The 14,876-nt window shown below is 56.6% G+C and overlaps 2 protein-coding genes across 3 annotated transcripts in view; one reads left to right on the top strand and one right to left on the bottom strand.

Annotated features, from left to right (window-relative positions):
- Positions 1–3,886: 3,886 nt before the first annotated feature.
- Positions 3,887–8,469, top strand: UBALD2 (UBA-like domain containing 2). 2 transcript variants are annotated; one of them, XM_012662403.1, is made up of 3 exons: positions 3,887–4,129; positions 4,429–4,491; positions 7,885–8,469. In XM_012662403.1, the coding sequence occupies exons 1-3, from the start codon at positions 4,010–4,012 to the stop codon at positions 8,197–8,199; spliced, it is 498 nt and encodes a 165-aa protein (XP_012517857.1). In that variant the 5' UTR covers positions 3,887–4,009; the 3' UTR covers positions 8,200–8,469. The 2 variants fall into 2 exon arrangements, with proteins under 2 accessions (XP_012517857.1, XP_012517858.1); XM_012662404.1 differs by having other exon boundaries at positions 7,888–8,469.
- A 5,526-nt stretch (positions 8,470–13,995) lies between these two features.
- QRICH2 (glutamine rich 2) overlaps positions 13,996–14,876 on the bottom strand; it is a 37,166-nt gene continuing 36,285 nt past the window's right edge. Inside the window, exon 20 of the mRNA XM_012662243.1 lies at positions 13,996–14,300. Coding sequence (XP_012517697.1) covers positions 13,996–14,300 — 305 coding nt within the window. The remainder of the gene's footprint in view (positions 14,301–14,876) is intronic.

A 14,876-nucleotide genomic window follows, 5' to 3' on the forward strand; every position in this document is an offset into this window, starting at 1 on the left:
GGCGCACGTGCGTCCAGCCTAACCCAGCTGCCCTGGCCTTGGTGCTGCTTGTTTGTAGTTTGTCTGCTCCATCCTCTCTCATTCCCCCTCTCCTTCTCGCAATATCTTCCTGCCTCTCCTGGCCACCTTGTCCTTTTGTCCTGGCATCTTCAAGCAACAGTAAGGAAACAAGAAATAAAAATTAGAGGAAGGAAGGAAAGAAAGGAAGGGAGGGAGGAAGGAAATGAGCTTTTGGATCAACAAAACCTGGATCTAATCCCAGTGCCTCTACAAATCATGGGGGGTAGGAGGCAGGGAGGGTGTTGCCTGACCTTGAGTAGGTTCCAGCACTCTCTGAGCCTCAGGCCTATTGGGAATTCCCAGAGCCCTCAAGCTCCCTCTCTCAGCTTTGTTGGGTCTGTTCATTTAGGGGAGTAAAAGGTGGAAAGGAGGAAAAAGGGAATAGGAATCGAATGACGTGCTGCAGTAACGGGGTTTAGGAAGGCCAGTTCTCCACCACTCCCCATCTTCTCCCGGGACAGCTGGTGCCCTTCTTTCCCCACTGGGGGCTCACTCATTTCAAGCATCGCCACTGGAAATCTCAGAGCCCTTGATAGCTCTTGGTCGGAAAGGGGCCCCTTGTGAGTTGCACTGAGGTGACAACTTAAGCATTAAGGGAGGTAGTAGGGTGTAGCGGTTAACCACTGCCTTACTCCACCACTTACTACTGTGTGACCTCGGGGAAACTCCTCCCCTCCTCTGTCCTTCCGCTGCCCCACCTGTGAAATGGGATTCTGGATTGTTGGGAGGATTAAAATGAGTTAATAGACATCAAACTCTTAGGGGCCTGGCTCACAGGAAGTGCTTGGTAAGTGGCAGCTGTTTCTTAGGGTCCAGCTAGTGGGTGCTGGTTTCAGGGCTGACTCGATGACTTGCATTCACAACACGCTTGTTATCTGGGCACCGAGGAAATACTGGCTAAGATAGTTTCTCTTCTCAGTTGCTGCATCGCTGCTTGCTCTGTAGCCTAGACCACTGATGCAACAAGGATTTGGTTCTTTCTAAGGCTGCGGCGTTTTATTTGTTGTTAGTGTCCATGTTTTTATTGCTCCGTTTCACCTGCCATATATTGTCCTCTCCGATTAAAATAATAATACCTTCAGTTAATAATACCTTGCACTTAGGAAGTTGCTTTCATCCCAGTAGCTCAAAGCCCTCTACAAATATGACCTCATTCATCCTCCCTACGCTCCCAGGAGGGGGGCACTCCCACGTTTCCAGCTATTCATCTCCAACTAGATTCTCAGAAGCCAAAATATTGATTAAGCACTTCCCCCTCTCAGGACCACAAATCTCAGGCTCTGTTGCCTTCCCTCCCTGTTCCCAGAGTGACCTTACACCTACAGAAGATAACCAGAACCCTGTCCCTCTGGCCTGGGGGCCTGGCCCTCCCTGCCTCATTCAGGTGCCCACAGCTGTGCCCTAAAAACGGTAAACTTTAAACGAACCTTCTGGATAAACTGCTTTGATATCTAGGAAATAACAGGTTTGGCAATTTGGGACCCTTGTCTTCCTTGAGAACTTCTTAGTTAAGACCTAGGGGGTCATGGGGGATGTTCTACTGCAGCCAGAAATGTCTCTGCCCAGAGCAGACCCTACTACTCATGGCCCTGGCATGTTTGACACCTGTATGTACTTGTGAAAACCTGGCGCTCCACAATGACAGTACTTCCTTGTTCTAGGGCTGCTTGTGGCCTGAGCTCCCTGGCAATGTTAAGCCACCGGCTGCTCACTTTTGTTTTCACCGTCGATTACTGGAAGGTAAGGGCTGCAAGCTGTACTGCACTCTCTGGTCACGCTCTGGGTCTCAGCCCATGCACGGGAAAAAGCTGACTCCTACCCCTTCAAAATAAATAAATAAGCAAACAAAAAGACTAACCAAGTGGAATTAACTCATTATAGTGCCCAAGGCTACATACATACATGCAGTACATAAGCATTAGTTGTAACCTTTCCCTTATTTATATACTTAAAAATATATATAGACAAGTTTTCTTAGATGATGAGTTAAATCCACTTTAGGCAAAGTCAAAACAGAACCATGGCTTGCTTTCTTACTATTAGCCTCTTTCTGTTCTGAAGACCCTTAACTAGTTAAAATGTATTTGGTAATTAGTAGCTCAGATAAAAAAAACACTACGTTTTCTGGAAACAGAAACTCTTAACAGTGAATCCCTAACAATATTTACCTTCCTAACCTTTTCTGCCCCTTCCCCAATCTGCTGAGACTCCTAGTTCTTACCCCCACAAGTCCTAAACACAGCCCTGAAGGTCAAATTCTAATCCAGAAGGTGGAAGTTTAGCATTTATGAATGATTTTAAAGGGCTGTTGTTGAGAGCTAGTATTGTAACAGACTAGTCGCCCTCCGCCCATAGATATGGGAAGGAAATATTGAGAGTGGGGAATATGTAACAGACGGAATGGCCTGAGAAAATAGCAAAAGATATTTTCTGTTTTTTTAAAACATGCTCCACTCCTTTTTGAGAACTAAAATCTACATCCCTGCCTCAGGCCAGTGGTTGGGAGGGACAGGGTAAGTCTTTTATTATTTGTGCTAAAGTAGATGGCTCAGCCGAGGACCTGGTAAAGGGAGGTGGGGGTAGAGGAGCAGAGGTGGGAGATCAGAATCATCAACTGTAGTTGAATAGTAATTGCCTGAAGCTGAGAACGTATCCTTTAAAAGCTCTGCATTTCTGCTTATTATTGGGACGATGGCATTTCAGACAGGGGTCTCCATCCTCCTCCTTTGCCAGCAAAGTAATAAAACTTCTCTTTCCTCATCCACAAACCACTTATTCTCTTTCTTCTGATGCAGCCTCGAGGACCAAGTGGCCGAGCATTCACTAACAGTCCCAGCTACTTGGGAGACTGAGGCCGGAGGATCCCTTGAGCCCAGGAGTTGGTGGCTGCAGTGAGCTATGATCATGCTGCTGCACTCCAGCCTGACCCTGTCTGGGGAGGGGGGAACAACTCATCTTGGGATATTAGTCACTAAGAAAGTCTCACTTTTTTCCTTGTACATTAATATTGGCTTACATCTCCAGAGAGCAAAGTCTTTGGTTTAAAACCTAGGAAAAGACTGCTCGATCCTTGGGGGTGGGTAGTGATTAGAAGGTGGCAGGGAGGAGGTTCTTGGGGTACAGGTAATGTTCTGTTAATTGATCTCGGGGCTGTCCACTTTGTGAAAAGTCAGCGAGCAGTACCTGTGACATCCACACTTTCCTTATGTGTCTTATATTTCAATAAAAGATTTCAAAAAATGGGACTACTTGAAAGTTATTTAAAAAATTAAATGCTTTTGAGACTTGAGCAGCTGCAAAGGCTCTGTCTGTTTTCTATTTTGATCATTCTGTTTCTCGAGATGACCACGTCTTTCAGAGGAAGTGAGTCAAAGCCACTCTGTCTTGCTTTTCCAGCTGAGCATGTTCAGTTTGAATGAAGTAATGAATGAACTTGGCCGCACCACCCCCAAGCCTACAACAGCAAACAGAGGGCCTCGGCCAATCAGCAGGCACTCAAGGTTTTCAAGTTGAGTTCAAACAGGACCCCGGGAGGCCAATCAGCGCGAGAGGCCCCGCCCCGAACTCCCGGCCGCGGCCAACCACGAGGCCGGATGAGCCAAAACACAGCGGCCGGCCAATGCCCGGGAGCCCCACGGCGCCGAGCTCCGCCAATGGGCGCGGCCGGGCCGAAAGAGAAACAGTGCGGCCCGGCAGGCCGCAGGATTCGAATCGAACGTCGGTCAGGGAGCCGGGCGCTGGCGGAGCGGCGCGCCGGCCAATCAGCGGCGGCGGCTCGCGGCCCCCGAACGTTGGGACAGCGGCCCCGCCCCGCGCTGTTGTTTGTGGTGTCGGCCGGCCGCGGGCGCCGGACCACAACATTCGCCGGCGGCGGCCGAGCGGCGGAGCGGCGGCCGAGCGCGAGCCCCGGGCGGCCGGCCCCCGCGCCCGCCGATCGCCGCGTCGCGCCATGTCGGTGAACACGGACGAGCTGCGGCACCAGGTCATGATCAACCAGTTCGTTCTGACCGCGGGCTGCGCGGCCGACCAGGCGAAGCAGCTGCTGCAGGCGGCCCACTGGCAATTCGAGGTGCGTGCGGGCCGCCCCGTCGGACGCGCGCGCCCCGGCGGGGGCCGCGGGCCGGGGGCCGGGCTGCGGCGGGGCGGGGAGCTCTGTTCGCGTCGGCCGGTCAGGCGGTCCGCGCCCGCGAGCGGGTGTCGCGTGGGGCCAAGGCCGGCACCCCATGCACTTGGGGCACGGCGGTCGGGGCCGGGGGCCGGGAGCAGAGACGGGGTGCAGCCCAGCGGGGAGGCCGGCCGGTGGGTCTCCTGCCCTCTGCCGGGCCTGGGCCGGGCTCACCGCCGCTCCGCCGCCGTGTTTGTCCGCAGACCGCCCTGAGCACGTTTTTCCAGGAGACCAACATTCCCAACAGTCACCACCACCACCAGATGGTAAGTGTCGTCGGAGGGGAGGAGGGTTCCGGAGCAGGGCCGGCGGGCGCGGGGCCGGGCCGGGGCCAAGGGGCGCGGGCCGGGGCCGCTGTCAGCCCCGGCGGTGACAGCCATGTTGCCGGGGAGCGCCGCACCGCGAATGTAAACAAAGAGCCAAAATGTCTTCCAGGAAAGAGCGGCTCCCAGGCCGGCGCTGGCTCCTCGAACTTTGTGGCCCGCCTCCTGGGCTGCTGCCTCTTGGCCCGAGGCCTTGTGCCTGGCTCCGTTCCCTGGGGGAAGGGGCGCCAAAGTTGGGGAGTAGGAGGCAGGGGTAGATGGCCAGAGGACAAGCCAGGGGCTCAGGGGCTGGGAGACCCTAGTGGCTGGCGAGGGGGGAGGGGACTCGGATGATAACCAGGCATTTAGGCAACTGGGGAGCCCGATTGAAGGGCTGGCGGCCAGGGAGTTGGGGTGTTTGTTTGTGTTTGTGGGAGTTCCCCTTGTTGTTGAGTGGCAGCCCCCTCCCCCCTCCGCGCACACACACACCCAGCGCTACAGGGAACAGGAAAGGCATAAATCCACTGTGGCTCAGGAAGCTGGGCTGTACCCACAAAGGTATGTTCGCCCTTCTAAAGCCCAAGGGGACTGGGAAGCCCGGAAAAAGACATACCCCAAGCACGGAGGACACACGGATTTTGACCCAAGATAAGGCCGAGAATTTGCGTTCAATCTCAGTATGTTCGGATACATACGGCCTCAGATCAAGGTTTGCTTTCTTCTCGTTTCCAGCTTATCCCCAGGCCCAAGCCTTTGCCCTCCTTGCCATGGCCTACCCTGCTTTCTTGAGGCCCAGAACATCCCTTCTTCACCCCACCCCCCTAGTTACCTATTAGCCGGCTCTGGAGGAGGGGCTGGGCTCAGTGGTAGGGACTGTAAAACATTATTCTCCAGATCTGTTGTGGCTTCTGGAGTACATTTTTGGCATTTTTAACACTTGGTGTCCTTGCCCATGGCTCCCTCCAGAGCAGAGCCTGCAAATGGTTCCTCTGTTTTGTCTTGTCCTTGGCTCCCTGTTTTCATTTAGTCACAAAGGACAAGTAGAGAAGGGTCTGTCTTGACCTTTTTAACTAGCTTGTCTTTTGCAGTGGCTCATGCTGGTTATAAATCAAACAAAAATGGCATTTGGAGTGTGATGGGAGAATGGTGCTGGCCTCAGGGCTCTTAGTAAACCCAGAGACACCCACCCTGCATCCACCGTGGGAAATCTCCAGCTCCCACCTTGCACTTGAGCCTGGGAGCTCCCTGCCATCTCCTCTCAAAAGCCTTGAGGTTTGCTCCTGCCAGCTGTGGCTGTTCCAGCAGCCATTCTGGGGGGCTGGGCACAGGGAGGCTCCCTGGGAAGAGCTGGTACTGGCATCCTGTCTAGTTACTGTTGCCCCTTGTCTGCAAACCCCAGGGGGATTGCAGTCCCCTTTGGAAACTTCCCTTAAGGGAGGTGGCAGGTTTTGTAACATTATAATCAATATATCCATCAGTGCACAAGTATTGAGCACTTTATCAGCACAGTGGAAAACACCATGCTTGCTCTCAGAGTTGGCAATTTTTTTAGACACAATAAATCAAAGGAAAAAGTTAAAAACACCGGAGACCAGTAATAGCAAAATGGCAATGGCAGAAGTGACCCCAAGGCCTGAGTTACTGATAGATGATTGTCCTGATAAATGATTGATTACTGTAGATTCCCACAGTTGGAGGAAGCTTCCCAGATAAGGAAGGTTCCTGAGTCGATTTGGAGGGGCCCAGAAGTGGAGAAAGGCACTCCAGACTGGAAGCCGGAGGGCACTGGCTGGTGGCAGTGGACACTGGGTTCATTTGAGAGCTGGAGGAGGGGGCTTTAGCACTCTGGTCCAAACCCTTGATTCTATGAAAGCAGCGAGAATCTTCAGAAGTTCAGGAACTTGCCCAGGCTCATGCTTGCAGGCCGGCCCAGGCCTGTTAGCCACAAAGGCTGTTCTCTGGTGGCCGTTTGAGGAGACAAGCCTTGCTGGCTATGGAGATCTGGGGAAGTCGGTCACGATGGTGTGATGCAATTGGCCCCCACCCCCCATTCATTGTTTCCTGCTGCCGAGAAGTCAGCCCTGGGGGGTGGGGCAGGGAATAGCAAAGGGAGGAGGGAAAAGGTCTGGGTGGGGCCAGGCCCTTAGGAAGACTGGTCAGAGCTCCCCAGGGGCTGATGTGGTATTGACCTAAGTGAACAGGGCTGGCTGCTGTCCCCCTCCCAGGTGTGTCCCCCGCTTGCTTCTGGCTTGGGTTTAACTACAGAGCTGTGAAGGCTCCCTCCTTTATGGTAAAGTCTTTGCTCCCCCCACTTCTGTGCCTGGGGGAGGGGCCGGTGTTGCTAAAATTAGGAGAAATTCAAAGAACTCCTATGGCTTCCTGGGAAAGGAAAAAGCAGCTTTGAGGTCCGAACCAGCTTTGTGTAGGTCTTGTTCTATGTGTGCTCTTGCCCCCGCCCCCAGTGAGGGGCTCCCTAAGGTAGTGGCAGAAGACAGCAGATGTGGGAGTCCCAGGAAGAGGGCTGAGGGGCTGGACAGACTGAGAAACTGCCAGCCTCTGGCCAAGGGCATGGGGCATAAGCTGCAGATGTGGGAAACAGAAATCTTTGGGCTCTGTCCTCAGGGAGTCCAGACCGAACTGTGCTTGACTTTGTACATGCCGCCTAGTGTGGTCCGGGGGGCAGTAAGAGCTTAGGTCTGCAGACCTGGGAGCCTGGGAATTTATCTTCTGAACTTGCACTGCTAGGGGTGCATTTTTGGGCAAGTGACTTGACTTCTGGGCCTCAGTTTCCTCGTTTGTAATATGGAGAGAATACCTGAAACTACCAAGCATCACTGTGAGAAGTAAGAGGGGGACAAAGGCTGCAGGGCCTTGTGGCCCTGGTCATGCGAAGTGAGCCCACACACTGAGACAGCGTAGCTTTCCCACGGCTGGCACAGGAGGGGACCCTCTATTTGGCTGCTCTGCCTTGAGCAACAACCTGGGAACATGTCAGGACGATTGTGGTGGGAGCCAGCTGGTCTCCCCACCCGGGGAGGTGCTGAGCACACTGTCCTGCCCTGCTCCCTCTGCTCCCACTGCAATCTGACACCTGAGCTTCGGGTTGGAATTGACCGTTGACTTTGGGTACTCCTTGGGGTCATTATCAGGCATCATGAAATGCTCTTGGTTTTGATAAAGTCGTTGGGTTTTGTCCTTTTTGTTTCGACTGGCTCGAGACAGGGGTGCATTTGTCTTGTTGGAGCTGCTTGTGGCCTGAAAAATGGGAGTAAGGGAGGGGCCAAGCTGGGCGAGCCCCACCTGGAAGGCTCTGGGACCCTAGTGAGCAGCCCTCCCCACACCTGTGTTCTCTCCCAGCAGATGTGCACTCCCAGCAACACACCTGCTACGCCACCCAACTTCCCCGACGCGCTGGCCATGTTCTCCAAGCTTCGAGCTTCCGAGGGCCTGCAGAGCAGCAACAGCCCCATGACGGCCGGGGCCTGCTCGCCCCCTGCAAACTTGAGCCACTTCTGGGCCTCGTCCCCCCCTGGCCACCAGGCGCCCTGGCTCCCACCCTCCTCCCCCACCACCTTCCACCGCCTCCACTGCCCACAGCCCACGTGGCCCCCCGGAGCGCAGCAGGGGGGCGCCCAGCAGAAAGCCATGGCGGCCGTGGATGGCCAGAGATGAGACTGGGTGCTGCCGGGCGCTGGGCTGGAGCCGGGGGCAGTCCAGGGTCGTGGAGACACAGGAGGGCCAGGGAGGGGGGCTGGGAGGGCAGGGGGTTTCCTGAAGATCGCACTGGAAGATTTTATAAAAGAATTTTTGTGGGTGGGGGGGACAGTAAACTTCCTGGGCCACTTGGGTCCTTCAGGAGTTTCTCTTCAGGCAAGGTTTTTTCCTCTTTTTAATATATAACTATAATATATATGAATATATAAATATAACTAATGTATGTGAGAATGGGGCACACTTGGGTGCTGGGGTCAGAGGGGAAGGGCCGAGACAGCCCTTCTCTTGGGCCAGCACCGCTTCCCCCGCCCCAGCCTCGCCCCAGTCTTGTGGGGCAGGGGTGTGCTTCACAGCCAGATGGAACGATCTTCCGTCAGCTGCCTCCTTTCAGCAGTCACGCCTTCTGGTATCGGGAAGAGGACCTCACTGCTCCGGCCTGGGGGCAGCCCAACAGCAGCCGCAGGAGGGCCTGAAGCTTCACAGGCTCTCCCCATTGCCAGTCCTGGGGTTCTAGACCCAGGGGTCCTCCCCGTCTCTTCACCCCCGATTGCTGGTTGTCACCCCTGTCTGCAGCTGGTTGTGCAGGGCTGATAGGGCACTGACTAGCCGGCTTGGGTCAAAGGCCAGGCTCTGCCCACTGGGGACTTGACTGTCCCACGGGCACCCTGCCCCTGGGGCTGCACATCCAGGGTCCTGGGGGAGATCCTGTGGGTTAGTTCGCACGTCAGAATCCTGCCTCACTCACCAGGGTGAAATTTTAATTTAAAAATTTAAAGAGACTTTTCTAACTTCCCTGGTTTGTGGTGCTTTTATTTGCCTTGGTAGGAAAAGCCATCTCCTTGGGAAGAGGGGCAGTGGGGCTCTTGGCCATGCTATGGTTGGGGTGGGGTGCCACTGCTGTTTGGCTGCTCAGGGTGTTTTGTGATGTGGGGCATTCCCACCATGGGGTCCGATGGCACAGGCAGGATCCAGATTGGGGTGGGGAGAGGCAGGGGTGAGTCCTGAGTTGGTTGCTGTAACTCTCTTTCCTTCTGGGCCCCTATCCGTGTAGCCCCCACATGGAGGGCCCTTGGGGCTCAGCCCTGGAAGCCGTTTCCATCTGCGGCGGGGAGAGCTGCCCTTTTCACCTGGTGGCCTGATGCCACCTGCCCCACTGCCTGGCCTCACAGGCACCTTCCAGCTGGCCCATGTCCGCGCCTGCCCTCAGCTCCCTCCAGGGCCATGTGTCTCTGTGGGCCTGTTGTGTGGCCGTGTCCCAAAGGTCAACCAAAGCTGTCGGAGCCATGAGACATGGTGGGTCCCCAAAGGGACTTGCTTCCCCTTCCCTTCCCCACGGCCCTCTGGGCATTAGAATGGGGCAGGGTTGGCAATTCCCGACCAGCACACCTTTCTCAGACTGTCCTCTAGTGCAGGTGCTTGGGTGGGTGGGGGGAGCCCGGCCACCTGGCTGTAGGAGTGGGTGACAGGCCACATGTTGATCCCTCCCTGAGCTTTGGCCTGCACAACCACACGCTCTGGGCAGCCTCTCCTGCCCTGCCCTCCTGCGTCTCATTCTCTGTGGCGGTCTGAGAGGGACCTAGTGCTGCTGGGACACAGACTGGGACTGGGGGTTGGAGGTTCAGGCCCAAAGTGAAGTGAAACTTAAGCAGGCTCAGCCCGGCAGCCACCCCATCCTGCTTCTGGGCCTTCTCGTATCTTCTCACACTCGGTGGTGGGGCAGCCCCTCCTTCAGTGGAGCAGGACGTCGACCCAGCTGCTCTCTGCCTCTGCTGCATGTGACATACCCATGTACTTGGGAGCTGGGTTTGTCCTTTCAGTTTTGTTTCCTGCTTGGAACCCCTGAAACTCCTCCCACCCTCACCCCTTCCCCTGCCCACCTGTGCTTTCCCAGGCTGCAAGGGGCAGCCCCTCAGCACGTGGGTGGTCATGCTCTGACATCCCCAGAGGCTGCTGGGGCCTGGGTTAGGGTCGTGCCTGGGTGCGGGGCCCAGCCTGGCAAGAGAGCCCGCTGGCCGTGCCCAGGCAGGTGTGGCATGGTGGGGGTTGGCCTGGCTGGCTCTGGGAATGTCACTCCTGGCCCTTCTGTGGGTGTGGGGCAAGGCCTGGGTGAGAAGGGCTAGGCTGCTCCTCCCTGCCAAGCTGGTGGTGAATTTGGCTTCTAGACCAGGGAAACTGAGCCGACCTTCTGACATTTCACAGCCAGGGTGGGGCCTGAGGGAGAGAAACAGGAGCTGGCTGGGGTGGAGGAGGGGCCGGCCCTGGCTCTGCCTCCTACGTGCAAGAGAGGGGCACAGAGGGACACGGGCATGGGGAGCCCACCCAGGACTCCACTGTCCAAGCGGCTCCTCCCCATCCAGCCGCGAGCAGTATGTTGTTACCTAAAGAGTCACTGGCTCTCCGCAGATCAGGAAGGAGCCCCCGCCGCCCCCCGCGGCACCCCACGCCATGTCAGGGGTGAGAAACCCGTTTCTGGGCTGTTTCCTGCCACTCTTTCCTTTCCTCTTTACACCCCAAAGCGGGCTTCTTGCCCTTGTCATCCCCTTCCCATGTCGGGGGGGGGAGATGGGAACTGGAGGTGGGGGCAGCCCCGTCTTTGATCTGGTACTTCCTTCTCTGGGTTGGAGTCTCTGGGGCAGACAGAACTGCTTTGACTTCAGGGCTCTACAGGCCTGGTGGGGGGCAGCTGTCCCATCTCAGGGGCCCCCTAGGATCTGGCTGCAGTCGTGGTGGGGCTTGTCCCTGGCTGTTGCTGCACCAGCCTGAGCTCAGGCCCACCCCTACTCCTCTGTCCCCTCCCACCCACCGAGACCTTTAGCACAAGGGACTGGGGGCGGGGCGGGGGGAGCAGGGAGTCCTTGCAGGTTGGGGGCTAGTGTGAAGGTAAGCACACTGAGCCGAACAGGCCAAGGACACGGTCACAGTCCTCTGGGCCAGTGCTCGTCCCACCTCTCCATCCCCCTGGCAAGCCACTCTTCTGTGCCCTATCTCCCTGGGGAGGAAGGGGACAGGGAGAGTGGGCATTAGCCATGGCAACCCCTGGCCCGAGCCCACTCAAGGCTGAGCAGTAGAGGGTGGCAAACAGAGACTTTCCAGCTGGCTGCAGGGATTTTCTTCCAGCTGGTGACATTGCTTCTCTGGGACCCTGTGCCAGGAGTTGCCCTGAGCCAGCAGTGGGGAGAGCAGCAGGCAGCTGCCCCCCTCACCTCCAAGGTGCAGCACGACACCCACAGCACAGGCCCCAGCCTGCCCAGAGGGCCTCAGCAAGCAGGGTGCCCTTCAGGCCAGAAGGCAGGGCAGGAGCCAGGGAAGGCAGCAGCACCCCAGGTCTAGCCAAGATCAAGAGAGCTGCTGGGGTGAGAGCAGGCTCAGCCAGTTCCCAGGGCCAGGCCCGGAGCCTGGGGTCTGGCTTGTGTCGCCCTCCCTGCCTAGGGTGCAATGCCCAGCCATCCTGAAGCCCCAGCACCCTCAGAGAATAGAGGCTGTAGGCTTAATCCTCAGGCTACAGACCAGACCCTCTCTCCAAGAGGTCTGCTCAGTGGACCTGGGGGTGGTCTGGAGGCAGGTCGGGCGGCTGGCTGCCTGGCCAGCAGCCGGCACCTCCCTCTCCCTCCATCTTCCTGAGCCAGGACTGTCAGAGAAGCCTCGCCCAACCTGAACTTTTTCCTGAACATTTATTTATCGCTCTGGTCGGTGAACAGTGGCGGACCGCGGCCCCCGGGTGGGCTCCTCGATCCCCTCTCCTGGAGGCACGTCCATGTGCATCTCCAGCCCCAGGGGGCTGCCCTGCAGGTCTGCCATCTCCATGGGGCTGGGTGGGTGGGCTATATTCGGCTGGGAGAGACGCCCCTCAGAGGAGATGGGTCTGTCTTTCCTGTGGCGTGTAGAAGCTGCAAGACGGGAGGGGCTGAGGTTGCTCTGTCTCAACTCCCACACCTGCCAGGGGCCCCCCAGCTCGCCCAAAACCAGGGAAGTCGGGAGCGGCCCGTTAGCCTGGCTGAGACGGGACATAAAACTGGAGAGGGGAGTGGCCGGGGCTGGGGTGCTCCGTGCAAGCTCCTAAGCAAACACATAAGGCCCCTTTATATCTTTGTGAATGAAAAATAAATATGTAAGCAAGCCCTCCTGCAGGGGCCAAGAGTTTGCCTCTTTGGTAATGTCTCCTCTGTTGACACGGGGACTAGGCGACATTCACACAGGTGCAGGAATTTTCCCTAAGACGACCATCTCCCTCTCTCCTGCTTCCATAACATTTTAAATGCCCTTAGAGCAGACAGTGGGTGACTAGGGGAAGGGAGCTGAGTATCCCCAAGAAAACAGGTCTGGGAGACAGTCCTGTGCTCACTGTCCACCTCTGAAACCCTCCATCCCAGCCCCTTAATTACCTCTGGGACCAGAGGGCTTGGCTTTGAATTCCAGCTCTGCCACCTCCTAGCTGTGTGACCTACAGCAATTATCTTAACTTCTCTGTGCCTCAGCTTTCTCAGCTGTAAGTAGGGCTAACAACGGTCCCTATCTCTTAGTGTTGGTGTGTGGTTAAAATTGGCTCATGTGTGTGAAGCTCCTAAACTGCATGGCTGGTGAGGAGGCCACGATGAAAACGGGTGTCATCATCACCACTGCCACTTACGCTGTTTCTGCGGCCCCCTCCCTCAGCCACAGGCCCTCACTGCGTGCTGGGGTGGAAGGGATGCTGGAGAGCATCTGGGCCACGGTCCCTAACCCCCAGACTGCGGGCTAGTACTGGTCCATGTTAGGAACTGGGCCGGCCATACAGCAGGAGGTGAGCTGCAGGCGAGCAAGCAAAGCTTCATTTGCATTTACAGCCGCTCCCCATCGCTCGTGTCACTGTATAAGCTCCGCTTCCTGTCACATCAGCAGCTGCATTGGATTCTCATAGGAGCGTGAACCCGACTGTAAATTGTGCGTGCGAGGGGTCTGGGGTGCATGCTCCTTATGAGAATCTAATGCCTGATGATCTGAGGTGGAGCTGAGGCGGTGATGCTAGCTCTGCGGAACAAACACAGGTTATCAGTAGCAGAGAGGTTTGACTGCACAATAAATGTTAAAGCGCTTGAATCATCCTGAAACCATCCCTCCTGCCCCCCAGTCCGTGGAAAAATTGTCTTCCATGAAACTGGTCCCTGGTGTCCAAAAAGGTTGGGGGCCACTGATCTAGGGTAATGTCTGCATTACCCTGGTGTGGGGGCTCCAGGGGACCCCGAACCTCCTGCAAGCATTTGCAATTGGGTGCATTAACTGTTTAAAGGAGGAAGGCTGGCGCCTTTTATTAGATCCTCATGGAGGGGCCCTAACTCTAAGATGCACTAACCCAGCAACCCCTTGATGACAGATGAGGAAACTGAGGTCTGGAGAGGGAGAGACTTGCTCAAAGTTACTTGATAGTGATCCAGCTTCCTGGCTCCAGGCCAGCGGCTCCTATAAGATCCCCAGGCCCTTGTGTGGCCGAGCCCTGGGGCCCTTAGCTCCCTCCCCTTCAGCCATGATTTAGCTCCTGGGGCAGGGCAATCGGGGACCCTAGGGACCTTCCAGACCTGCTCATGGCCCCATGCCCACCAGCCACCATGCAGAGCCTGGGAGCACTAGCTCCAGGAGAGTCAGCACATGTGAGCAGGGGAAGGATGTGGCCTTGGAGCCAGAGACGTGGGTGGCAGACCCTGTCCCTGTTCCTGTTCCTCTTCTGTGAAATGGGGCAGCCACAGTATCTACCCCGCAGACCTGGTGCATGTCAAGCACTCAGTCACTAGGGGTTTTCTCTCTTTCTCCTCCCGTCCCATCCTTTGGCTCCCAGGCCCTTCTCTCCAGGGAAACAGGTATAAACCAGCACGGGCAGGAAAGGGGGCCAGCGGCGCAAGGAGGAGAGGCCTGGGGCAGAGCCAAGGCCACCAGGAAGAACACTCCCTCCAGAAGGAAGCTACCTGAATTGTTGCCGGCCAACATCTGAGCACTCTGAGGCCGAGAGGGCAGCTGGCTGCTGTCGCTGAGGGACCGCTGCCTGTGGGGCCGGGACTGCTTGGACTTGTGCTTTGAGATCCCTGCGGCTGATGGGGGTGGTGGAGGGAAGGACCAGTTCTGAGACACCAAATGAGGGCTCCATGGGAACACATGGGGTGGGGAGAGGGCTGCAGGGCTGGGCACGGCCAGCCTCAGCTGTGGTGGGGTCCCTTTTTGTCTGGATTTGTGGCTATGCTCCTTGGAAGCAATGCATCATTCATTCATATGCCCCAGCCACCCACCCATCCAGCCATCCAACCACTCATTCGGTCTCTGTGCCAGGTGTAGGTGAGTTCTGACCCAGTTCAGGAGGGGAGGTGACTACAAAGGAGCATTCGTGGCTGCAATGCACTGTGGGAAGTGAGAAACAGCACACTTTGGGGGTGGGCATCTGGAAGAGGGCATTCAGAGGACAGGCGATCACTAAGTGGCGGGGGGCTCAGGAGAGGGCATCGCACTGAGTCTTGAGGAAGGGGTGGGTGGGACGTGGCCAGGATGTGCTGTGGGCAGGGGCTACGGCAGGAAAGCACAGTGGTCCTGCACGAGGGTGAAGGCTGGCAAGAAAAGACAGGGCTTGGCCGGGCGTGGTGGCTCACGCCTGTAATCCTAGCACTCTGGGAGGC

The sequence above is a fragment of the Propithecus coquereli genome, unplaced genomic scaffold (assembly GCF_000956105.1).
Source record: "Propithecus coquereli isolate 6110/MARCELLA unplaced genomic scaffold, Pcoq_1.0 Scaffold76, whole genome shotgun sequence".
Taxonomy (NCBI): Eukaryota; Metazoa; Chordata; class Mammalia; order Primates; family Indriidae; genus Propithecus; species Propithecus coquereli.